Source organism: Salvelinus alpinus, chromosome 28 (assembly GCF_045679555.1).
Source record: "Salvelinus alpinus chromosome 28, SLU_Salpinus.1, whole genome shotgun sequence".
Lineage (NCBI taxonomy): Eukaryota > Metazoa > Chordata > Actinopteri > Salmoniformes > Salmonidae > Salvelinus > Salvelinus alpinus.
The window spans coordinates 18,156,713-18,183,854 of NC_092113.1; the positions used below are offsets into that span (position 1 = coordinate 18,156,713).

The window sequence follows — 27,142 nt, forward strand, 5'->3', positions numbered from 1 at the left end:
AAGCGTTTCCCTGTTTCTTAGGTAAGAGTTTTACGTCTTGGAAGTCTAGAAGAAGACTCAGCCTGTGGAGGAATAAAAAAAAATATTTTCAAAGGTAAAATGAGAGAGAAGCACATTCCAACCTTATTATGTGGGGGGCCTTGGGGAGACCTGGGATTAAGATGGTTCTAATGAGGTGAACCCTGAATGTCTTCACCAAGGCTCCGACCGATGCACACCCAGGACGGTTTTGGGACTGTATGTATCAAGCATCTTCGAGTAAAAGTGCTGATATTAGGATCAGTTTTGCCTTTTAGATCACAATTCATAAGATTTCATGGACAGGGGGCACCTGATCCTAGATCAGCACTCCTGAGAAGCTTGATACATACGGCCCCTGATGTTCCCTGGAAAACACCGCACCCTCCCTCCCTCCGATGTAAATGAGTCTGATCCCTCTCAGATGTGATTCAATTAATTTCTCTTAGATTTAATTACAATTGAAAGAGACCAAGTTATCCGTCTCACCGTGATAGGGTGTCTCAGCTTCCTAACTAGCTGCCTCTAGTGAGTCTGGAGTTCTTAATTACAGTTTTTTTGTATTATTTTATCCTGCTTTCCCCACTTTGTTTTTCTCCTCTTCTCTGGTCCCATCCATATACCGCCCTTCTCCCCTTCAGAAACAAAGAGGATAGGGGTGCAGGTCTGTTCGGTTAGACTACCAAGGGTCCAAAAGCACCTGCTTGTCCAGGTGAATATGGGCTGGTTTTAAGAGTATTTTCCCGGTTGAGGAGTGACATGTTCATTACAAATGCTAAAGTGTATTTGTCTTTAAACAAATGTGGATTTTCACTAAGACAGTGATAGCTAAAAGCAATTTGGTTCACGCTGGCTATTGCAGTTGCATAGAAGGACTGAAATGTCATAGACACAAACAAAATCGACGCTATTGGCTACATGTTCACATATTGTGTCTTTCTTTTGACGAATGACTTCATACGTCTGCTTGGAACAGAAATACAATGGATGGATTTTTTTTAAATTATTTGCTATTCAAATATTGCCAGAGGCCACTACAATTAGCCGTCATTCCCTGTCGCAATTCATGCCATGCCAGCCTGTGTGTGATAACACTCACCTTTGATAAAAGAAGAAAAATAGCTGTCAACTTATGGTTGCCTTATGACTGCCCCTATTGTTCAGGATAAGGTTCATTATCCAAAACTGCCATCCTGCCCTAATCCATTTTTGGAAATATGGAAAACTATGTAAAAATTGGAATGATCCACAGTCAAGTGAAACCCAATTTTTTTCTGCACTACTTTTGACTAGGGCCCATAGGACTCTGATCAAGAATAGTGCACTATATAGGGAGTAGGGTGCCACTTGGGAAAATACCACTACCTTTTTGCAACGATCCTGTCTACAAAGATGAACTCTAGTCCAGAGGCTTGTTGTTTGCCCCCACCCCTCTCCCATCACATGGGGACTTGTATGTAGACTCACAAGCTGTTGTGATATGATTACACACCAGCTTGTGTGGCATTCGGCATTTGCTCTGTTTGTTTACATCGCTGCCCTCTCAACCATTCTCTCGTTTGAAAGTATTATCCTGTTAGGTCGCATGAACAAATGAAGATCAGAGATGTAGCAACATGCTTGATGAAAGTAGCTTTCTGTCCTCTTTAATGTTGCTTATGGACCTGTACTGTACTGTACTGACCCATGGTATGTGATAGTTTATCTTCCCTCTTCTTCCAATAGGCATCCTCTTCAACCAACCGCATCCTGGATACCCAGACCATAGGCGATCTGAAAGCTGAAATAGGGTCATTGAAGGGCTTGCTTCTCGGCAGGTAATAACTCAAACACTGTGGTTTCATTTAAAATGGCACCCTATCCCCTATCTAGTGCACTACTGACGAAAGGTAGTAGGACTTGCCTTGTTAAATTAAATAAAAAATATATAGGGAATCGTTATCGAAGCTCATCATACTACCTTCCTCCGCAGCGCCTTCAGCTCTACCCCGTTTGGCACTGTCTGTCTGTCACAGCATGAAAATGGATTCTGTTTTGTAATAGTCATTAGCATGCATGATTATGTACTCAGTGCCGCTAATGAGGCTCAAAGCAACAGTTTACGTCGGAAAAATCAGACAGATGAAAATTGCCTCAGAACTGTCAGGTTGTACATGTTTTGTTTTCCTGTGTACATCCTAATAAGCTTTTAAGTATTTTGTTTCACTCTCCTTTGCCTGACTTTCACAATAAGTTTTGCGTAAGGGGTTAATCAGCGAAGAAAAACACAGAAGCACCATCTGTCGCCAAACTTGTTCTCTCTCTTTCCCTATTTTCAAATGACCTGATTAGGCAGTAAACATTTTGTATTCCTTTAGTGCAGATTCCTTTTAAGGCGTAACCATTTCTTTTTGATCTTGAAAGAATTAATGAATATAATTTAATATCTTGGCCAATCTTTAGCAGGTGTGGAGAACATCTGGCTGTTGAAAAAAGCACAATCTAATCTAATTCTCTTATTTATTTATATATATACACACACACACACACACACACACACACAGAGAAGGCCAGCATCCCGGAGTTGCCTCTTCACTGTTGACGTTGAGACTGGTGTTTTTCGGGTACTATTTAATGAAGCTGCCAGTAGAGGACTTATGAAGTGTCTGTTTCTCAAATTAGACACTCAATGTACTTGTCCTCTTGCTCAGTTGTGCACCAGGGCCTCCCACACTTTCTATTCTGGTTAGAGCCAGTTTGCGCTGTTCTGTGAAGGGAGTAGTACACAGCGTACGAGATCTTCAGTTTCTTGGCAATTTCTCGCATGGAATAGCCTTCATTTCTCAGAACAAGAATAGACTGACGAGTTTCAGAAGAAAGTCCTTTGTTTCTGGCCATTTTGAGCCTGTAATCGAACCCACAAATGCTGATGCTCCAGATACTCAACTAGTCCAAAGAAGGCCAGTTTTATTGCTTCTTTAATCAGAACGACAGTTTTCAGCTGTGCTAACATAATTGCAAAAGGGTTTTCTAATGATCAATTAGCCTTTTAAAATGATAAACTTGGATTAGCTAACACAACGTGCCATTGGAACACAGGAGTGATGGTTGCTGATAATGGTCCACTGTACACCTATGTAGATATTCCATTTAAAATCTACCGTTTCCAGCAATAATGGTCATTTACAACATTAACAATGTCTACACTGTATTTCTGATCAATTTGATGTTATTTTAATGGACAAAACATTTGCTTTTCTTTCAAAAACAATGACATTTCTAAGTTAACCTAAACTTTTGAACAGTAGTGTATATATGTGTTCCCACTATGAAAAACAGTGATCTTTCCACTGTGCTTATTTCGATTTTCAGTGTACAAGTTTTTGATTGTGATGACAACATTTTGACTTGGATGACATGATGTGTGTTGAACGAATATCCCTGCCTTCTATCCCTCTCCAGGAGGCAGTTCCCCGCATCACCATCCGTCCCAAAGATTCCCTCCTGGCAGATGCCCCTGAAGCCAGCCACCATCTCCACCAGCTCTCCTTCCATCAACCATACCAACAGCAGCAGCGACATCTCCCCCGTCAGCAACGAGTCGGCTTCCTCCTCCCCCATCAAAGATGGCCGCCACAGCCCCCAAGATGCCCTGGGAGGTCCCGACGGAGCCCACGGCCTCAACGGAGAGAATGGCGTGGGGCTGGGAGGAGGAGCCACACTGCCCCCCCTGGACCTTAAGGATCAGGTCCGCATGGAGGTGCAGGGTGAGGAGGAGAAGAAAGAGGAGGATGTGAAGGAGGAAAAGGAAGATGAGGAGGAGGAGGATGACGTGAGCCATGTGGATGAGGAGGAGCATCTGAGCGTGCCAGCGGAGGATCGTCGAGGGGGGGACGGACAGATCAACGAACAGGTGGACAAGCTGAGGAGGCCCGAGGGGGCCAGCAACGAGAGCGAGGTGGATTAGACCAGACCGTGAGCACAAAGCACAACAAAACCCCTTTTTCCTTATGGTTCTCACTTCATTTGAAGGTCCTGTTTCAGTCTGGTCCCATTTGACCATCCTTTCTGTAACTGTACTGTTTTGCCTCTGTTATATAGTGAACAATCTCAATTATGAGCGAATGTTTAAGAAACACAGCAAAAAAAGGTTAATGTTGGTGTGTCTGGCCCTTGTAAGCACCTGGCTTACATCAATTTACTATTCATCATTCAAACAAAACGATTGCATGCCTGGGAAAGTAATGTTAAGTTTCTGCAGGATGGGGGAGATAAGAGCAATATTCAATACAAATTACTATCAAAAATGATTTGCAATCCTGCTTTCTCTTATTCCTTGTGTGGCACTTGGTACTGTCAATTTTCATGACTGACAATAATCACCTGGTGTAGTGAGCTTGGTTTGCAATGTATTATGGTATCTGAGCTCATTTGAAGAATAATTTGAGGTTGTGTCCCAAATGGCACCCTATTCCCTATGTAGGTTGTGTCCCAAATGGCTCCCTATGTAGAATGTGTCCTAAATGGCACCCTATTCCCTATGTAGAATGTGTCCTAAATGGCACCCTATTCCCTATGTAGTATGTGTCCCAAATGGCACCCTATTCCCTATGTAGAATGTGTCCTAAATGGCACCCTATTCTCTATGTTTTGACAAGGGTCTATAGAACTTTGGTCAAAAGTATTGCACTATATAGGGAATAGGTTGCCATTTGGTACTCATCCTGAGTAACCTGTTCTGTACACCAAAGAAATCGTATGCTCTCCTATATTCTTCAGTTCTAGGTCAGGAGTCAGACGGCTTGTCCCCCTGTACTCGTCTCAAAGTCACCCCAGAGATCACTGAAAGCATTACTGGGACTGCGTCTGAAACGGAACCCTATTCCCTATACGATTCACTACTTTTGACCAATAGTAGGGCACTCCATTGGGAATAGGGTGCCATTTTAGACGTAGCCTGTCAACAGAGCCGAGGGAGAGGACAAGCAGCGTTAGGCTAGGGCAGCGTTAGGCTAGGGCAACGTTTAGGATCTTTCATGTGTCCCCTCACATTGGTGTCAGTCTGTCAATAATTCAGAAAGGCCAGGAGGTGGCATTTGGGCTGAAATAAAAGCCTTGAAATTTGAGATTAGAACACGATGACGGGTTTTGTTCCACGAGCGTTCAAGAGCGCTGAAAGGAAGCGAAGATAAATGTGTTTTTTTTACCTCTCTCTAAAGGGGCTGCCTCGTGCATTCTGTCACTCTGTATGTGGTGAGAGAGATCCCAGCCTGCCTCTTCAGCTGCATCTCAGTCTCCAGCAGGGCTAGCTGAATTGGTTTATGAAGTATGTTAATAATCAAATGATCAACAAATAACAGATGTATTAGTTCATGCAGCTTGAAATGTCAAGGAGGCTAAAAGCGGAAATCTAATCGCGAAAGCCCTGTTGTATTATATTTTATTTCATGACAAACCCTCCGGTCCAAATTATATAGGCCTCCTACAGTGAGTAATCTTTTACGCTAAAATGGCGCCAATATTTTGTAATTAAACCGTATAAAACAATGGATGTCGCCATGGATGTTGTGGCAGGTGGGAATCTAGCTCTGAAGGCAGAGGTGGGGGCGGGAGGGGAACTGAAAGTAATGTATGAATACTTACCTTATTAAATTTCTCACTCGCCAGCTGATGAGAGAGAGAAAAAAGGTCCACGAGTGAAAATGAGGGTATCAGCTCTCTTGTGGTATTTTAACTTGCATCAAAGGGCCTTCAAAGTAACAATAACGGTAGAGGTAGGTGAACCTTTCTAAGTGGCAGCAGTCATACTCCGCAAACGCTGTGTCTATTAGAATAGAAGTAACAGGGTAGTAAAGAATCTGAAGTATGATACTGTCATGAGAGATTTTTTTGTTTGCAATTGTATTTGACTTGATCTGACATTCTAATCTATGAATTTGTCTGCGAATGAAGACCACTTGCTGATAATGTGGCAGAATTGCTAAAATGAGAGGTCCCCAAGTGTCACTCATGCCTTTTAAACTACTGTAGTTTCACTGACTGGTCCTCTATGTATAAAATGTACCCAGCTTATAATTGTGACTGTATGAGCTTCTGATATCAAACAGAAATGTATATTATTGTAATAAATTTGGTTTATCTCAAGTTACTTTAATTGTCACTTCTTTATCGAATGAATTAGGCCGTGATTCAATCTGACACTGGGGTATAGCGCCATTGTAGGGGTGTGTAACAGTACACATATTCGTACCAAACTGTTTGGTAAGGGGACTTTGGTTCGGTCCGCACTGTGAACCTGAATGAATACATTATTTTTTAAATGACAAAATAATAACACTAGGCATATAGGCTATGCCTACACTGCGTTGTATGTCTGACTATTGAGTAAATCTGAGCTGAAAAGAAATTAAAATATTCTGGCTATTCCGTTAAAGCAACTAGAGTTTATGCGCAGGTTGTAATCAAAATTCTAATCGTAATTGCCGCATTTCAAGCTGTCTATTTGTGAGACGCAGCCGGGAACTAGTTCTGTACGATCATGGCGAGTGGTGGGGTCAATAAACCAGAATTGGAGGATCCTCAATCATCGTTTAATCTCCAGTTTGGGAACATTTTGGCTTCCCAGTAGATTACAACGGCGATGGACAGAGAGTTATTGGATAAAATGTTAACAGTATGTCGCCACTCTCAATGAAAATTGCCTATGCATCTGCCAACACCTCAAATGTGTTGATACATTTACGCCGACATCACCGCAGTATACTGGAGCAAGATGGAAACGCAAAGAAACAACACAACATCGTCTCCCCTCTGCATTCAAGCAGCCCTTTGTAGCTGATTCTGACTGGGCCAAATAAATTACAAGAGCGATAGGTAGGCTATGTTTATATATTTTACAGTCTTTGTTTAATAGCCGTGGATATGTGCCCATTCTCGGTGGTTGAGAATAGGGGGTTTCGGGCACATTGTGAAAGTGCTCAAGCCATGTTATAAACTTCCCTTTTGCACCAATTTCAGCAAACCGGTAGTATCCGCTCTATATAAGCAAACCAAAGCCGAGGTTTGCAATGGATTGACCAATGCACCCTGTGTTATGTTTACTTAACAGTGACAGCCCATCACGTTACCCCCGAGTGGGAGATGTACTGTGCTCCAGACATGCCTTTATGAGTCAAAAGTGTGCATCTGGACTAAAGGAGGCAGTGTCATGGTGCGTTTGTAACCAAGTGTGAATTTACCATTTGACTTGGAAAAACCACTTGAACGGTCCTCAAACTGGTCATTTAAAGTGGGAAACTCTCCTTTCATCCTAAGAACCCACTTCTCCCACATGTTGACCTCTGACGTCATCTACTAAGGAAATGTCCTCTATAACAGCATTTTCAGCAGTTAAATGGAACAACAAAGCAATCAGTTTTTTTTTACTCAAATTTGTTTACAAGCATTATAGTTTATCTTTTTAGTTTATGGTTAATGCTGCGTGTTGGCCATTAGCCAATCGGCGTTTCTCAACGAGTTCAAATCACATGAATGTATCCAACTGGTATTTACGACTTCACAACTGATAAATTCCCACCTCCCACATGGTTACAATAGCAGCATCAGAGTGGAAACTAACATAACAATCCTGTTACAACAGACAATGCTAGGAACATTGTGAATGCTGAACATTGAATGGCATTTAATTTTCACACTGTACTGAAACCGAACAGTAACCACAAAACCGCAATACATACCGAACCGTGGGTTTGGTGAACCTTTACGCCCGTGTCATATAAAAGGTCATTTCCAATTGAGTCCAAACTGTGAATGAGTTAACGTTGCCTTTAAATGGCACATTGTCTACAAGGGCGATCAAATTGAATCCCGGCCCCAGTCGTATGTGTTTTTAACAAAGACATTGCTACATTAATTCAAACAAACATGTTTTTGTTTTTCTGTTGTTCATTAAGAAAAATACTATTTTGGTCTTGGGGGTGTTTGGTTTGATGTGGGTGTGTTATGTTCGCATTTCGTACCCTGGCAGTTACTGTAGAAACAACATAGCCACTACCACTTCCTCAAAATAGTCCGAATTAAGATAAATCAAGAAATCTGTAATTAAATGATACAAGGGGATGCATGAGATAACGAGCAGGATTAGTTCCAGTGCTTTGGACAAATCACGATTTCGCAGTTGTTAGAATCTTTTGAATTTCGAAAGGGGAGTGGACATTTGACCCATAGACTTAACTTGCAAAGAGAGAGGGTAGAACTCTTCGTTCCATTTCCAATCCGCGTTCTGTCTATTCTCTTAACTTGTATGGACCCAGAACTTAATTGAGCGTCTGACCAATTACGCAAGACTTTAGTTTTGGATTAACCGAGATTAGTGCACTGCAGACAGTATCGAGTCAGATGGTGCTCAGGACTGATTTTGAGAACCTGTCTACAACTTCATCATCAGCAAGCCGTCAAACTATTGTAAATAAAGCACAAGCTGCTACATGCTGTTTATCACTAGATGGCTAGCTAAATTCCATCTCTGTGTTTGTCAATGAAGTTAGCTAGTAGTAGCTAGCAGGCAGGCCACGTTAGCTAAATCAGTTTATCAAGTCACTGGCGAGTGGCGACGTCTACGTCGGTTCCATTTAGTTTTTTACAACTGTCTCTATCTATTACCAGAGTGTACTTCTGTCTGGCAGTGTTTCATAGCGAATAATGTTACAAAACAGGTTGCGGAGGAACACAAGTTGCTTGCGAAGGGGTTTAGAATTCTGGAATATTGACAAGTGGCAGTTGGGATGCAGGTGTGCATCGTCTCAATTCTCATTATACCCAAAACAATGGCAGACTGGAGTGATCCCTATCCAACACATCAGAAAGTGGCCCCTCCATAAATAGGGGCCAAGAGTTCTTTCAACATAATATTGGCGAGGTGTTGTCTTATGTTAACTAGTCCGCGGCGCTGTGCAGTGGGCAGGTCTGTCTTACTGTCTGGAAGCTACAATTGGATAGGGCACAATCAGTGCAGCTGTTTCATCTCATGTTAGTGGGCAAGGTTGTAATCCAAACCCAACCCAATTATAAATGGTGACGACCTCAGTTACACAAATCTTTAGTTTTAGAAGATACTGCCTTTGACCAAAATATCCTACTTACATGTTTCAGTCAATTTTGGCACTGGAATAAATGTTTCTGAGTCATATCGATGCGTTCAGTTCCTCTAGGCTCGGTGGGATTTTCTAAATGTAAAGGTCTATTTTTATTGTGTAGCAGTGGTAAGAGTATATACAGTGGTCCCGATATTGAATAGCCCTTGCTGTGTGTGTGTTTCAGGTTTCATAGAGCAGCACACTATAACAGACTTTTAAAAGTAATTTACGCTCGAGACAAAATGCACAGACTACCGTGAATGCAGTCTCTGCAAACGTCAGGGAAAATGCCTTTAAAAGGCGTATCGTCAGCTGTCTGGTGCGCTGCTCTATAACACGCCTTGGATTGAATCCTGGCCATACTGAGTGGTGTTTTACTCTGTTTACAATGCAGCACATAAAATATATCACTCCTAATCAGAACTTTATCTAGTATTTTCTATTTGATCTCCAGAATTATTAATAAACTGACTCCCCCAACAACAACAAAACATTATTTAAAAAAAAAAAACCATTCCTCAGGTGATACGAATATTCCAGTGCATTATCAAGTTTATGAATTTCATTTGTCAAGGTCCGAATGATCAATAGCTTTTCACATATTGATGAGGTGAAACTTCTTGGAGGCTCGATACGGCATCCCTTTGTAATCCATTAACCTCTCCCTGGAGTTCAGGCCAGCCTTAGATTTATAGAGGCCTACTGTAATAAATGCGCTTGTACGTCATTTAGTGTCTTATGGGACCTGCATTGCATTCCTGGCCCAGAAAGCCCTCGTCTATCCTGGTGCGTCCCAAATGACACCCAATTCCCTACATAGTGCACTACTTTTGGCCAAGACCCATAGGCTCTGTAGGGAATAGGGTGCCATTTGGGACATTGCTCTCATCTATCCTAATCTTCATTTCTCATCTCCATCTGAAGGGGACATTGGCCCGTCCGTCAGCCGCCACACTCAACCCCAGTTTGCATCTAATTTCAAAACGAGTTAATTGCCAGCACCAAATAACGCGAACAACGGTGAAGGGTCTAGAATCCCCAAACAAACAGCCACATTAGCATTCCAGATTTAGGAATTCCGAATTTGTTGTCCAAGCAGCACCTTGGGTTTGACACTGGTTGGCACCCGGTTAGAAGACTTAACCTCATCAATCTTGCTGCTAAACGGAGAGCACTCAATAGGATAGTGTATCGACGCGCCTCTGAACTCCATTGTTCAGCAGGTTAGAGGGCTGAGTGTCTCCTCGGATCAATGCGAGGGTTGTTAGCCCTTACCAGCCTGGTCTATGAGGTGGCTACTGTGGTGCTGCCTGCCACACACACGCACTGTCAGACACACACACACACACATGACTGCTGCTTGCGGAGGCTCTTTTTTGAAGTGCTGGTGAATGACTGTCTCTAATGACTGATTCAGGATCAGGTCTGTTTTCTAATCCTACTGACTTGAGGATAGGATTCGATCGGCTGAACTGATCTGAGGCCATGGGCAACATCAGCCTGGAAGAAGGCTTGACACCATCCACCTCTGGCTACCATACTAACACTACATGACCAAAAGTATGTGGACACCTGCATGTTGAGCATTTCATACCAAAATCATGGGTATTACTATGGAGTTGGTCCCACCTTCGCTGCTACAACAGCCTCCACTCTTCTGGGAAGGTTCCACTAGATGTTGGAACATTACTGCTGGGACTTGCTTCCATTCAGCCACGAGCGTTAGTGAGGTTGGATGATTAGGCCTGGCTCACAGTCAGCGTTCCAATTCATCCCATGCTGAAACAGGAAAGGACCTTCCCCAAACTGTTTCCACAAAGTTGGAAGCACAGAATCGTCTAGAATGTCATTGTATGCTGTGGCGTTAATATTTCCCTTCAGTGGAACAAAGCAGCCTAGCCCGAATCATTAAATATTCCTCCTCCACCAAACTTTACAGTTGGCACTATACATTCAGAACAGGTACAATTCTCCTGGCATCCGCCAAAACCAGATTTGTCCATCAGACTGGTGAAGCGCGATTTATCACTCCAGAGAACGCGTTTCCACTACTCAAGTCCAATTGCGGCAAACTTTACACCACTCCAGCCGACGCTTGGCATTGCGCACGGTGATCTTAGGCTTGTGTGCAGTTGCTCGGCCATGGAAACCCATTTCATGAAGCTCCCGATGAACAGTTAGTGTGCTGACGTTGCTTCCTGGAACTCGGTAGTGAGTGTTGCAACCGAGGACAGACGATTTTTACACGCTATGCGCTTCAGCACTCGGCGGTCCCGTTCTGTGACGTTGTGTGGCCTACCACTTCGCGGCTGAGCCGTTGTTGCTCCTAGACGTTTCCACTTCACAATAACAGCACTTACAGTTGACCGGGCAGCTCTAGCAGGGCAGAGATTTGACGAACTGACTTGTTGGAAAGGTGGCATCCAATGTCATTGCCACTTTGAAAGTAATTGAGTTCTTCAGTAAGGCCATTCTACTGCCAGTGTTTGTCTATGGAGATTGCATGGCTGTGTGCTCGATTTTATACACCTGTCAGCAACGGGTGTGGCTGAAATAGCTGAATCCACTAATTTGAAGGGGTATCCACATACTTTTGTATATATTGTGTATCTACCACAGCAGGGCTGTGTTCATTAGGCACCAAATGGAAGAAAACGGACTGAAACAGGGCGGGACTTTGTCGAAGTTATGAAACACAACAGCTCTTTTTCATTATCCGTTGCAATACTTTTTGCTAAGGTATGGTCTAATGAATACAAACCAGTGCAAGTGAAGTGGCCTAAAACGCAAAACGCTTTGCATCGGAAAGGTCACAGACAATGCAGACCAGTGGTGTGATGGTGGAATACTCTTCCTCTTCCCTCTGAGATAAGATGTATGTGGATCGCAGCATCAAGAGGGTGGAATTGGAACTCTTTGATGTTCACACTTATGTGGATCTAGGCCCTTCTCATCACCGGGGGGCTTCTCTCTCCTCTCGAAAAATCCTCTTACACCCGGGAAATCCGTGTTTAGGTAGATTGTATCGTAATCTGAGGGGCACGCTGAGGCTATTATTTAAAATATGACATCATTCACTGTGCTGCTTTCTCTGGGAAAGAATAACTTTAGAAACAAGGTCTGCACTCTTTTATAGTCCTTATTAATAGCGTCATTCTCAATATTAGGAAGGTGTTCCTAATGCTTTGTACACTCAGTGTAGATTCTACACATTTCTGGAACTCTACCCTGTTGCCTCACACTTTATTTGGATAGTCTGTATTTTCCATCTGTAGATGCTCTACAGAGGTTCATACTATCAAGAAACATTCTGTTGATAAGCAACTGCTTACAAAGGTTAAGTGTAAGTTAAGGTTAGGGTTAGTAGATAGTTAGATGAAATGTTGCTGATGTTCTGTAGAGCATCTACAGATGTACTATCCAAATAAAGTGTTATTAAATGGTGTCTCAGGCGCCACTCCAGAATCTCCCGTATGTGTTCAATTGGGTTGAGATCTGGTGACTGAGACGGCCATGGCATACTGTTTACATCACTTTAATGCTCATCAAACCATTCAGTGACCACTCATGCCCTGTGGATGGGGGCAATGTCATCCTATGGGGGCATAGCCACGGTAGACATAATGGCCTGCCCGGCATTTTTATACATGACCCTAAGCATGATGGGATGTTAATTGCTAAATGACCTAATGAAAAACGCCTGTGTGGAAGCACCTGCTTTCAATATACTTTGTATCCCTCATTTACTCAAGTGTTTCCATTATTTTGGCAGTTACCTGTACATCTACACTCTAACTGAACAAAATCATGTTAAGAATTACAATAGCAGTGTATCTTCAATAAAATAAATATATTTGTTTTCTCAGCAAAATCTACATTTTGGAATATCCCACATCATGTTTGTCTGACTTTTGGGATGATTTTAGCCCCACTTAACCTACATTTTACCAAGTTTTCACCCTCATTATAAAGCCCTAGTTATTTTGTTGCTTTGGGAAAGTCATTTCTGAAGATTGTTACTTTTTGAATATGATTAGTGATTCATTTACATTTGTCCCTCAGGCTTAAGGTCAACCCTGTAATGTGAACTGAACTCTCGTTTTAATATGGTAAAGCTATTCCTTAAAAAAGAAAATCTAAATAAACAAACATCTAATAGTCAAATCATACAGATTTCATTTGAGCCAGTTTTCTACAGCAGGAAAATAATCCTGCAGCAACAGGAAATGTGGATTATACATTATGTGGGTTGATACATTTTTCATAAGGGGAAATCAAGTCTGACATTTCAAATTTAAGATGCCTTTTTAAACCTCAAATACACGACATGTTTTAAATGTCCTGCATTGCAGGAAAGGTCTCCTGCAACAGGGTGATCAAATTAAGATTCTACATCTGTAGTGTAAAAGCAGGTGAGCTGGTTGTAGGCCGCGATTCAATACGGTCCACCCTTTTTGACTATGCACCATTAAAGGCAATGTAACCGCGGTCGCAGACATCACATTCAAAGTAAACGCTGCAGATGTTGACTAAATCAGATATTACCTTTAAATGTCAACCACACTACAACACGGATCTTCAGCAACCGAATTGAATCCTGGCCCTTCTCTTTTTGGCCATTTAACTGGTGTTTTGTGGTGGAAAACAAAGTACGTCGGGCTTAACACGTCAACCCTGTGACCCATAGATGGGCTAGAAATGTTTAATCAAGTTCAAATATTTTTATTAGGCTTGCATTCTATTTTACCTCCCTGTTGCACACTTTTCCATTCCACATGTCACAAGGGGAGTAATGGCTGATTTAAGATGAAATCATCAACCCTTTTACAGTCAACCATGTTACTTTTGTCACTTCTAGTCATTATTCTTTAATTTACCCAAAAATGTATGGGAAAACATGTTTGTTATGAAGTTGAACATCCACTCTTTATGACAGAATGTTACAATTTTGTAAAATAAATAGTTATTTTTGACTCTCGAAATTACCTAATGCAAAATGTTAGTCACAGGTGCGTATGTTTAAAAAAGCAGTATAATGGAAAGAATAGATACCCGCACACAGTCAAAAATATGACAAAATCATATAATTTATTGAATATCACGGTGATGTATGCATCTGAAGATTGAAATAACAGTATGGAGTGCACTTGAATTTCGTGTGTTTAAACTATTTTATTTATATAAGCAGGTACTGTACCATTTGCATGCCACTTTCCCAGCATAGGCTGTTAAGACACATGGGAGCGTCCTATATCTAAGTAAATTTGGCATAGCCCCTGAAATCATTGAAGCAATCCAAAAGCTTCCACCTGCTCAGACAGACATGCTCCTAGTCAATAGTATTTCAAAGTGAAAGGGTGGGGAGAGCCCGGTAACCTCCAAAAGTCCTTTGTACTGTAGCCATCGCTGTCTCTCTAAAAGCAGCACAACAATCCTCAACAGCAGCTGAACACGGGCTTCTTTCTGATCAAAATGAGAACGCTTGATAAGTCAAGGTCACCGGGGGCCTGCCTGTATAAGGCCTCGATCACAGTCGGAGCCCGACAAACACTGCAAAGTCATAAAGTACTTTGTCATCACTCGTTATATAAACTCTCCACAATGGAGTGGGATCACATTTCTCCCCCTCTGTGTGGCCCGTGTCACTTGATTTTCCTCCTGGCACCGTGTCAAATCCAAATGGAACACACCATATACCACTAGGGTTGTCATGTGGGGGAGCTATGGGGCCCCTGTATGTGAACCAGGTGGAAAGCTTTTGTCGCCTTATTGGCAGGTAAGTGAAGGTGTCTGCAGTGGAGAGAGACAGAGAGAGGAAAGCGTTAGGAAAAACAATAGCGGTGCTGTAAAAGAGGCCGATAAATCTTTCAAGCACCGAAAGCCCCTGGAAGTAGGGGATACTGCCGGCGATATTTATGAATGGCCCAGTAATGAGGCATCAGGAGTGTGGCAGATATGAGAACACGAGGTTGAGACGAAGGAGAGGGGGGAGAAAAATTGCCGTTGTCCTGCACTGGTGGAGAGAAGAATGGATTATCCAGGGGTGTGCTTGTCAGTCTGTCGAGGACCCAGGGCTGCAGGCAGCGCAGGGGCAACAGGTGCGGCGCTCGCCAACGTTTTTGCAAATTACACTAATCACAGGGCCTGACTGCAGCCAGGCAGGGAGGGAGGCAGGGATGAAAAAAATAAAAAGGAAGGCAACAAGGGGAAATTAAAATGGAGTAGATACTCCCTCTTTACGACTCTCGTCTTCACACAATGCACAGTAGTGGTGACGTTCCCCTTGAGACTATGTTCTGCATAGAGGCAATAAAGCATGCACTACAACAACCTGAGCAACACACTCACACTACTGCTTCCAATAAATACACCCAGAGTCATATATGGTTATTCAGGATATGAGTAACACCACTCATCATTCCAAATGTCATCAGGATTAAACAACTTGTACTGATTATATTGCACCTGATCCCTAATAATGTATTCTAAATGTAGTAGGCATGTAGTAAATAAATGTAGCTTGCTGATGCTAACTTCTTGATATACTGTACAGTAGTGTCTTCCTAATCATAGCTGTTCAATCATTTGTTGTTTTGGATGTCACGTTTTTCTGAACTCCCCTCAAAGCGCTGATGGGTAGAGAAGGGTGGTCTCTAGGAAAAGGGGGAGGGATGTAGATTTGACGACCTTGTCCTACAGAATTGGCATGGATTGTCGCTGCGAAATACAATCCTCATTTTTGAGCCCTCAGAGAGAGGCAGAGCAAGTGAAAAAAATAATCCCAAAATCCCTCACTGGATGCCCAACGTCTGACTTTGGAAGGAGCGTGGTACTCGCAAAATTCCTTTGGTAACAGAAACCAAAGTCAATGATAGACATTTTCTATTATTAGCGTCAGTCCAATCTTCGAAACCTTTCCTTCTTCCATGATACAAATGTCACATTGCTGATGTATTCCATATTAAATTACAGCGTTTTAATAACTGAGCTGCTGGACGCAGAGTGTTATCAACAGCCATAATGTAGAAGATTAGCACACACATCATGCTCACCTGTTGTCCATCTACTTTTTTATCAAGGACGCAGCTGTCACTGAAACCGGTATTTTTAAAGGCTCTTGTCATGGGTCGCTGTTTAAGGATACATATTGGGCAAGGACAAAGAGAAAAGTGGCTTAGAAGAAAAATATCACATTTTTTAAGTCAAAATCCGATCGATGCCCACAAATCATTTAAGAATAGGCCGTCAGTATGTAGTAAAAACTCTATCGGAGTAAACTGTCATAGCATGTTATGATGGATATGGCAGTATTTTGAAATGTTTTTACAGAAAGAAGCCACTCGAAGTAAATAGTCAGGTTTGTTTACTATGGAATTAGCCAGATCAGTTTTTTACAGTATCCATGTCCCAGTGAGTCATAAAAGGCTGGTGCCAGGGTCGAAGTCTTTTATGGCCCTGTCAAATGCTGCCAGTCCTGCTTTCTTCCCATCATCACACAGCAATACACCATGTTGGACCATTGCAGCTCATTGTCAGCCAATCTGCCAGGGTTTTTCCCTGAAAGAAAACGATCCCATTCCCCTCGGACTCACGTCAAATTAAGCAAATTTACAGCTTAGCACTTAAGAACTTCTTCCTTTGCCAAGAAACCGGGCCTCTCTCTCTCGTCAGTGAGTGGTGCGCTGTGGTGGCTCAAGCTGAATGCGAATGGCTCTGGCTCTTTGCTTGCTAGCTCTGGGCATTTGATTGTTGCTCCTAGCTCTCTCCTTTTTGGACAGAGTTATAAAGTGATGAAAGACTCTCCTTTCCCGCTCTGGAGACCTCCCGTCAGATTTTTTAAGCAAACTACTTGAAACTTAATGGCTGCTTGGCTCCTCGCCACGGAGGATTAACCATTTTATGTGCTTGTTTCTCGTCGCTGTTCGATGCTAGTTGTTTGTTCTCTTTGTAAAGTCCTGTTGAACACTGGGTAAAACTAATTTACGGTGAGGCGCAAACTTCGGGCTAACTAAAACAAATAGAACACAATGTTTGGTATTCCTTGGTAAACATTTATGTAACGGAGTTGACAGGCGTCTCATTTTTCAAATGCTGTTTATAGGGCCTCTACACTAATCTTTCCATTGGATTGTGTTTGTGTTTGACAGATGCGGACAACTGCTTGTTGACCAAATAAAATACTCCCACTGCAACATAACACCCCTCAACTTATGTGACCTGTTAAACAAATTTTTACTTCTGAACTTATTTAGGCTTGCCATAACAATACTTATTGACTCAAGACATTTCAGCTTTTCATTTTTAATACATTTGTAAAAAATAAAAAAAAATAAAAAATGATGTTTTGAATATCATTCCACTTTTACATTATGGGATATTGTGTGTAGACCAGTGACACAAAATCTCAATCCATTTTAAATTCAGGCTGTAACACAACAAAATGTGGAAAAAGGAGTGTCAATGCTTTCTGAAGGCACTCATTTTTGGAACCAATATCTATATCATATTGATGTTATGAATAACACAGCAACTGTGTGATGGTTTCATTTTCTTTTCCACTGCTTTGTGAACTGCTTGCTGATTTGTCCATTGGGCCAAGTATGATTATTCTGAGGGCCTAACCCTACCCAACCAGTTTGAATACAATGGGAATCCAGTTGATGGCCCATCAGCAGGCAGTTAAGTATTCTGAATTGCAAGCCTGTGAGAGGGTTTTGTACCTACAAGAACAGTCATGTATGCTCTTTAACATAATAGTGTAGGTTAACAGCAAGAATAATCCGTTTTTACAATATGTTTTGCTCATATTGATAAATGGCCTCGCTTTTTTTCTGAATCATCAAATGTACATTCTCATCTGCTGCAGTGACATGATGCAGAAGGACATTCAATCGACGTCGGAATTAAATATTTAGTTATGAACAACCTACACAGGTCTCTCATAAGACGTAATGCTGTTTTTCAAACATACAGTCTATGGGTCATTCCACGAAATGGGTGCCTTTTGGACATGCAAACTTTTAAGAAATTAACTTATAAATATTTCTTCTTTCAACATTCAATTGCACGGAGGATATGTTTAGCCTACGGAAAAAAACACCTTGTCCCATCTGAGGCATTAAAATCCTATGAACTAAGAGCATTTTAGCTTCAGTTTTACCACACTGTCTGTCAACCCTGTCACTGATACGTATGTAGCTTTCTGACTATTAATTAAAAGCCTGTTTGATATAAATCCAACATTTTCTCATTGTTTAAGTATGCCTTGTATAAATAAACTCACATCAAACTGATAAAGTTACCATTGGGCCTCTTACAGGGTTGACGATAACAGGGTTGAGGTTTTAGGTGAAGATCGGCCACTATTCCTCATGTGATGAAAATCATGGGACCACATGGTGTTCATGAAATTATACATATATTCCACATATGATTAAAGTCCTAACATTAATTAAGCGAACAGGGTTGACGTGTTGAGCTCAACCACCTCAGTCAAAAACATTTTTTTTTATAAATAGACCGAAAAGAGAGAGAAGACTTACTCTCTTTTCCACCATGCTGTTCAGAAGACCCAAACGATGTCACCTGCTGTGAATCATTTAACTTGGTAGAATGGTACATTATTTTAAAGTGGTTAATTGTTTGCATAACAGGGTTTACCTTAAAATGAGGGACAGATGAAAATGCATCACTAATCACATGAAAATAAATAATAATCTTCAGAAATGACTGTCAAAGCAGCAATGAGACATTTTGGGATAAGTGGATTGAAATGTTCCTAGAAGTGACACAGAGTTGACGGAGGGACATGTCAAAATGTTGAATATTCATACTTAAGCAAGTCTTTATTTATATTTTAAGAAAATCTGATTTATTGAATTCTCCATGTGGTCTATATTAAAGTGCACTTCATTTAATATAACAGGCTTTTAAAATTCTATATTTGTAAGGAATTTCTACTTAAAATATCAAAGGGATGCAAAAGGAACCCATTTCATGGAACGACCCAAATGATGGAACACACAAGTATTCATGCTTCTTTTAGTGAAGGGTTTTGTCCTGTTTCTCATAGGTCTCACCTTATCTTTGTTTTTGTTTTTTAAAGAAAAAAAGTAAACACTTTGGTAGATTTTCTGATGTTTCTCTCATTCCGCTTAACAGATTTGTTTCCAGTTTTTCAAGGAAATAAGTACACATGCAGGTGTTGAACTGAAAGAATATTCTAGTTGAGCTGAGAAAAGAATGTCTTGTTATCTTGAGGTCTGAACAGAACAATACATTGAAAGGCAAATATTTATAGATTCACCACTCCCAGAGAATGTGTCATGTTACTGAGAAGAAATGTTACCCAACCTGAAACTTGTAAAAACTCAGGTCTGTCAAAAAAAATTAAGAAAGCATCAGCTCTAAATGCAGTACATAGACTGTGCATAAGCCTAAAAACTTGTGGACATAACATGTAATATGTACTGTACACTTCCCGAAATGTGTAATAATACATACTGTAATAAATAATTATATACTGTATCTATTTAAAAGCTACAGGATGAAATCATACTGAATCTTAAAGTCATGATCCCTCTGAGCAATGGTTGCTAAGACAGAACCTTAAAAACACCAGCATTTAATGTTGTGGTTTGATTGAACAGTGGAAAAAATGTCAAATAACAGTTGGGAAATCTCTTTTCAGATCAGTGTAAAACAACAGTGTTTGATATTTTAAATGATCTCATCTTAAAACTGCTCAAAGTTTTTATTCTTCCATATTAGACTCTAAGGTTCATGCAGAAAAAGTTATTTTGGTTACTTTCAAGTCCCTTATATGTGATACAATAGGAGCAGGTCAAAAGGATACACAAGCGAGGAAAAATCTATTAATAAATGCAGATTGACAATTTAACTGTTTCTTTTGTGTACTTTTGTCTTAGATGTACATTTGTGATTGTATTTTACACATTTACACATTCCGTCTGCTTTTGCCTGTTAGTCGATCTTAGTGACCTTATGAGTGCACTTTTCCAACATCTCTTTTTCATCTTGAAATGCCATCACACAACTATCATATAACCATCACACAACTATCATACAACCCCGTAATACTCCTTAAGGGAGAGTAAGAGCATATATAAACAGAGCCCCATACGGTAGCGCTGCATGGTTCTGCCATGTGTTCCAGCCTCCAATAAGGTCTAGTTAATGTTAAATTGGCTGAATGTGTGTCCAATTCTCTATTTCCTCTGGGGTCTCTCAACAGCAACAGCTGCTACCAATGGCAAAGCAGCCTTCCTCAGAGGCTACGTCCCAAATGGCACCCTATTCGCTATATAGTGCACTACTGTTGACCAGGGCCCAAAGTAGTGCACTATATAGGGAATAGGGTGCATTTGGGACGCACAACAAGCCTTTTTTACCCCATGACCAGAGGTACTCGAAAATAACCCCATACACGTGCCAAAATAGATAAATGAACGCAAAGGGCAGTGGATTAAAAGAGAAGCAACAAGAAGATAGGGTGGGTGGAGAAAGAAAATGAGCCGCTCCTTTCACAATGTAATCTCTCTTGTTCGTAAATGGTTTGTACGACTTATATAGAATGTGTATGGTGCAGCTAGTGTTCCATCATACATGGGTCTACATGATATGATCAGTGGCAAGTGCAATATTTCTTAGATGGGACATTTTTCTCTCAGAGCATTTGCAGTAGTTCCTTTACAGCCATTACGGCTGAATTCAGGACAACCAGACAGTAAGGCCAGGGCAATCAAATATCAATAAATCTTTCGGTAGTGGCCGTCCTCTTCGGACTTGGCTGTACAAAGATGTATCTTCATCCATGACTGTAGAGACAAGGCCACCTGCTTTTCCTCTGCCCCCCCCCCCTCCCCCTCCCTGCCTGCCTCCCTCACATTGTGAACTTAATAAAAGCTGCCATTAAGGAGCGCTTCATCTGTTTGGGGCCTAATCTGCCTCACAGCCATCATGTGACCACATATGCACTGCACACCTGTCGTGTGTGTTCCCAGGGCCGATTGTCTCTTCACTGCTGCTGTCCCCTTGCACAAACTGTTCTTGGCACATCAACCTGGGACAAGCTGAGGCAAAGACACACACACACACGTACATGCACTCACATGCACGCACGCACACACGTGTATACATGCATGTGCTCCACTCACATTGGCCCAAACATGTCATGCAAGCGTGGTAGCCTATAAGTCATCATTAAATAACGTTTCATGTTCTTACTGGACTGTTAAAAGACAACATTGAAACAGGCCATTCATCTATTTTTGTTCAATACATCTTTATTTTATTGAGTGAAAAGCTCAACCCTTGCATAAGACATGCAGAAAGAAACAAACTATTATAGCACATTGAAGGACTAAACAGCACTAAATCAAAGTGGTAAATATGCAGTGATGAACACCAGTGCAGAGGGCAGCAAATTCAAGTAATTTAAAATACTTTTTCATTAACTTCACTGTCTACTTTTCATACAAAATGTCTGATTTGTCTCCCTGTGTGGTTGTGAAATAAAACCAAAAAGAAAATGAGCTAGAGATGGCTTTTAGTCCTGGAGTGCAAAATATTTGACAACTTTTCTCTATTTGTTTGCCACCAAGCCGTAGTAGTACACTGCTTTTTTACTACATTATTACGCAACAGAGAAAATACATCTCATTTAGTTTTTCTTTCTGTTTTCATGTCATCTTTTTCCCCGTTAATTAAAACGGTAAAGCAATCTGTCGTTTCAGCAGCAGTCTATGTAGGATTTGGAGGTTGTTTCCGTCTGGTTTTTGTGTAATATAATTTTCATGTTTATTTTTTTCCTTCTCGTAGATTATATACAGGATGCCAGCTGGCTGACAGATGGTGATGCCTTTACCCGTTTTTTATTTAAAGAAACATCACAAGGAAGAGGAGGAGGAGAGACGGCAACAGCTGTAGGCTGAGGGAGGACAGACACCACCAGAGCGGCGCGCTGGTCATTGTGTGCCACTGAACGAGAGGAAGGGACCTAACAGCACAAAGCTCACAAAGAAAAAAAACCCGCCAGAAACTAAAAAAGTGTCCTCCTTTCCTTTCGTGAAGAGACACAGAGACCCATCTTGTTGGCACCAGCAAATTACTCCTTTCATCCCCAGACTATTCCCATTTCAAACTCTGAATTGTATTGGTTCTGATTGGTTAATCTCTGACCAGAGGCGAGCCCTCATTGGGCGGCCTGACAACAAATATTGTTGATTCTCTGCTATCTGCAACGATGCAGATGTTTCACTTGAATGTCTACTGGGACAAACTTTTACTTCAATGTCTACTGGGACAAAAGCATTTGGTAGAATATAACGAGGAAAGGTCACATGAAGCGAGGCTTTGTAGCTCTAAGCGACCAGAGCAGTTCCACAGGTCTCCCTGCTATTAGCGGTCTCTATCCGGGGGGAGAGAGACTAGCCAGACACTAAGTATTATCACAGAAAGAGAGACCAGTTCTCTGCCCTCATGCCTTGCTCCAGCTACCGTATATGGGTTAGTCTCTCTCCCCATGAGGTTTTGATAGTGTCAGTATTTTGGGACTTCCCCCACAACACATGACCCCAGACGTCATCGGGCTACAGCACTACTAAGCAGTACATATGTATCGTTATAATAATTATGGTTTCTTTATTTTAAACTTTTTACAAATCCTGCTATTTTACACACACACAGGCACACACACAAACTGTATTCAAGTGCACAATATCTTCCAGCCCAATAGCTATTCCCAAAATGTTGTCAGAAAAACTCAAATAAATAAAAAGTGATGCACTGCCTTGCATTTGAGTCCGTGAGAGAGGCATGTATGCCCACAGCAAAGTAAAATGTCAAAGAAAATATCAAATTAAGGAAAAACTACAAGCACACACAAAAATGACAAACAGAAAAATGAATAAAACAAAGTGTTAAATAAACCAGAAACATCCATTAGTAGGTCTAAATCAGTGTTTTTTTGTATTAGCTTTGAAAATGTCAAGGTAAAAAACGGAATCCCCTTACTGCCTTCAGTGCTACAGTATGGCAAGGGTCCTAACAATGTTTACTGACTTCCTATAGAAATCTAAGGGGGGGAGAAAAATTATATTTAAAAAAAAAGGTCACACACACACACAAGCAAACTATAGTGGGGTTATTTCAATGTTTTACTTTTTATTATTCATTTCTCCTTTAATTGTTTTATTTTTAAAGGAAGCTGTTCATCAAAGAGCATTTTGTTCATATATAGTCTTTTTACAGAAGAAAATACTGTACAACCTTTTTTTCTTCTCTAAACAATATTTTGTGGATAACAATCTACACACATAATTCCCCATATTATGATTATTTTTTCCAAAGCCATATTCAAGAAATAATTCATCATAACAATTTTCACCCCCCAGTAAACCTGAAGATAGGTTAGACTAACGTGTTTTGTGTGATAATTTAGTACTACAGTATCTGAGCATTGTCATGTTTTTAATAATGAATTGAAATCACAGGTCTTCTTATTAGTGTTGTTAATAGGCCACCATAACTCGGTCATGCCCATTTCATATTTAAATCCTCCAATCACAGAAGCAAATAAAATCAGTCCTTACTTTAAATAAAACACAGAACAACAGTTCTTTGTCACACTTAACAACTATTTGTGCATCAAAGCAAAGTGAACTAAAACGACATCTTAAAGCAAATTCCCTGTTAAAAGATGCATGCCATATTTTTTCTGAAGATAAATCTAAAAAGTGCTAGAACACCCTAAAAATGTCTCATTGCAAGGTCACATAAATATTAAATAAAACCGTTACAATAGGCGCTAAACCACAGCCATAGTAAATGGAAAACAAAATGTCCAGCATTGACACATTTTGCTTTCTGTCTGTACATTTCAAACAAACACTCCCTGACGCTACCTCTGTCATTCCTCATTGCATCTGAGTGACTCATCTTTTCCTCTGGTCAGTTCATTCAGACCCCCAGCTAGTTAGTCATGATGGTTCCTCGCCTAGTTCTAAATCAATATTCCGAGCCGTCTGATTTTACTATGCAAGTATAACGCAATCGTAATGCAATGATGCATATGGTAACAAAAATATGTTTGAATATCTATCATCATTTATATAAAAGTGCACTATCCAAATGCAAACTTAATAGGTTCCTCGACAGGGGGTAAGGGTTACAATTGCAAGTCCACAAGCTTGATTTTGGTGAGAATTTAACATAATTTCCCAGGTAGCTGCATACACAGAGCAATGCTCGCTCAGAGATCTATGCCCATCTGCAGTTGAGACTGAGGACACAGTCACTGGTCACTTCTATTTGAAAATGTACATTGAGAACGAAAGATAACCTTGCAAAGGATGAAGAGAGAAGGGTACAAGCCAAAACACTAATGCAGACCCCTGCACTTAATGTAGTAATAATAAGAATAATAGTAATAATAATAATATTAATACAGAAATAGGATCAAATGTTCAAACACATTCTGCTTTAGAACTTTTCCTCAATGTAATTTAACAGTGATGTCTTTCCCTTTCATTGTTAACAAGGGTCCTGCAGTTCATGTAAAGACTGCACCAGTAATTTCCTTTGTATATAAAAGTTCACACACACTTACGTATATAGTTATATAGAGATTTTTTTTTCTTATCGTTTTTTCCACGCACAAAAAAGGTTAAAAATAAAAGTAAAATAAATTAAAGTCAAACATGCAGGCACACAAAAAGACTGCTGTGTAGTAAAATGTTTACATTGCTGCCCCACGTGTAAAAGAGGCCTAATTTGTTTGTTTCTCTGTTCATTTTTTTATGCATAATTTAATTTATATTGTTGGTCATCTTGTAAACATCATCATAAATCATTTTGGGCCATAATTTCTTGTTGTTGTTGTTGTTGTTGTCTTCTTGTTGTCATCTGCAGTGTCTCTAACCTTGATAAATGAGGCCACTTTAATTTGTTTGTTCATAGTATACAGGATTCTTCTTCTTCAGTGTCAGAGTATCTTTCATGGGTCGGCCTCTTGCTTTTCCAGTTGGGAAGTGTCAGTGTGGTTTAAGGAAGCATCAAAACTCTCGTCATTGTCCTTGTTGTCGCCGTCGGGCTGTGGCATCGAATCTTCGTACGAGTCAGTGTTCAGATCCTCCTCCGCCTCATCCTCATCCTCCTCATCTTCCTCTGCATTGGCCTCTTCCTCAGGTGACTGGTCATCTTCGGGGTCGCCCGATGTTCCCGTGGTGTCATCCTGAGGAGCGGGCAAGCCTAGCGGTGGCATGGGGTTGGGCCCGGCAGCCATGGTCAGGCTCGGGTCATGGTGATGGTGCATCTTTTTGCTCAGGTCCAGCGAGTCATTGAGGCCCAGGCCAGCGGCGTTTTTCAGGAAGAACAGGGAGCTGCAGGTGTCGGTGCCCAGGTTGAGGGAGCTGTCCAGACTGACTGAGGAGGTTGGATAGGGGTGGTTGTAGTCAGATGCCATGCTGGCTGGGGGGTAGAGCATGGAGGGGGCATGGTTGTTGTTGTTATGGTGGTGATGGTGGTGGTGGGAGAGTCCTGAGAGGCCACCGGGCGAGGCTGGAAGAAGGCCCATGGAGGCGTGGGGCACCGCGGACACTCCTCCCGTCATGTGGTGCGCCCCCTCCTGACGGGGAGACACCGACGGCAGCTCGCCGCGCTCCTGCTTCTCATGCTTGCGCTTGTGGGAGTCCATCTGGGACATACCGACTACAGTGTGCTTGCACTCGGGGTAGGTGCAGTGAAAGTGTGAGCACTTGAGCTTGTATTTGCAGTCGGCAACCTCGCAGTCAGCACTGGAGCTGAACTGGCAGAAGCCGGCGGCGCTGATCACATCTTGCTTGCCATGGTGTTTGCGGTGGGCTGTCACCTTGGTGCTGTCCGTGCAACGGAAGCTGCAGCGCAGGCAGTGGAAGTGGGTGCTGTTGCCGGAGAACTGGCAGTCGGAGAAGTTACAGCTGAGCGATGACTTGAAACGCTTGAAGTCGTCCAGGACCAGGTTGTCCACGCGGTCGTGGTGCTGCGCATGCTTGTACATGTGCGTGCGGCCGCAGAACTTGTAGCCGCAGTTCTCGCGGGTGCAGTGGTAGTGGGTCACCTTCAGGGAGAACTGGCAGCCGGAGTCCTTGCAGTCCTCGTACAGGTCATAGCGGCGGAAGCCCTCCAGCATCATGCCCTCGTCCAGCATTTTGCGAGCAGAAGCCGTCTTGCGCCGCTTGCCGAAGGGGGACATGTCCTCGATGATCCAGAAGCGTTTCTTGGCGCCGGTGGCCGTAGGGATGGAGATGGTGTTGCCTACAGAGAGAGGAAGAACATTAGAACTCAACTGATCAACTTTTAGTGGTACAGCACACTAAACAAGCTGGGCCAAGGGGAGATTTTCCTTTGCGGAATCTCTGAGAGGCTGTCCTACATTCACAATTGTATATATTTTTTTGTCTTTACAAACTATTGAATAAGAAGAAGGGAAGGGGGGGGGTTAAATGATAGATTGACTTTGCTGCTAATCGGTACTTGACATTTTTACTGGGTGTCTACAGCCTCCAAACAGTGGCAGAGATGTGGATCTTGGCGGCCCCTCTTATCTGCCTTTGGTTTACGAGGGGTAGCCTACCTTGCCGAGTCCCCTGGAGTCACTGCTAATGATGTGATCCCTGTTCGGCTCGACAGGAAGCAGGGGCCTCGATAAAAGTGGGGGCATGATTAAAATAAGAGGCGGCTGGTGCCGTTAATGGAAGCTAAACAAGGCCACGGCTTTGGACTACAGGTGCTGAATTTACGGTGCTGTTTCCACAGCCTTGTAAATACCAAAGGGGGACACTGTGCATAACCTGCGTGTAATGGAGACGTAAGACCAAGCTCCATGAGAATAAGGGAATGGCTAAAACGGAAAATAAAGATTAAACAAACAAAAACGTTTCTATATCTCATCTAGACCGTATATCCAGACTTTTTCAGACTAACTTAGACGTTTTCCCAAATGTTCACTTTTT

The 27,142-nt window shown here is 41.7% G+C and overlaps 2 protein-coding genes across 8 annotated transcripts in view; one reads left to right on the top strand and one right to left on the bottom strand.

Moving 5' to 3' along the window:
- Positions 1-6,141, top strand: part of pex14 (peroxisomal biogenesis factor 14) — a 103,310-nt gene extending 97,169 nt beyond the window's left edge. Inside the window, exons 8-9 of the mRNA XM_071371932.1 lie at positions 1,744-1,835; positions 3,460-6,141. Coding sequence (XP_071228033.1) covers positions 1,744-1,835; positions 3,460-3,964 — 597 coding nt within the window. The 3' untranslated portion in view covers positions 3,965-6,141. The remainder of the gene's footprint in view (positions 1-1,743; positions 1,836-3,459) is intronic.
- A 15,277-nt stretch (positions 6,142-21,418) lies between these two features.
- The window catches only part of casz1 (castor zinc finger 1), a 257,144-nt gene continuing 251,420 nt past the window's right edge, over positions 21,419-27,142 (bottom strand). For all 7 annotated transcript variants that reach the window (XM_071371977.1, XM_071371975.1, XM_071371980.1 and 4 more), the window contains one exon: positions 21,419-26,444. In XM_071371977.1, the coding sequence (XP_071228078.1) occupies positions 25,147-26,444 (1,298 nt within the window). In that variant the 3' untranslated portion in view covers positions 21,419-25,146. The remainder of the gene's footprint in view (positions 26,445-27,142) is intronic.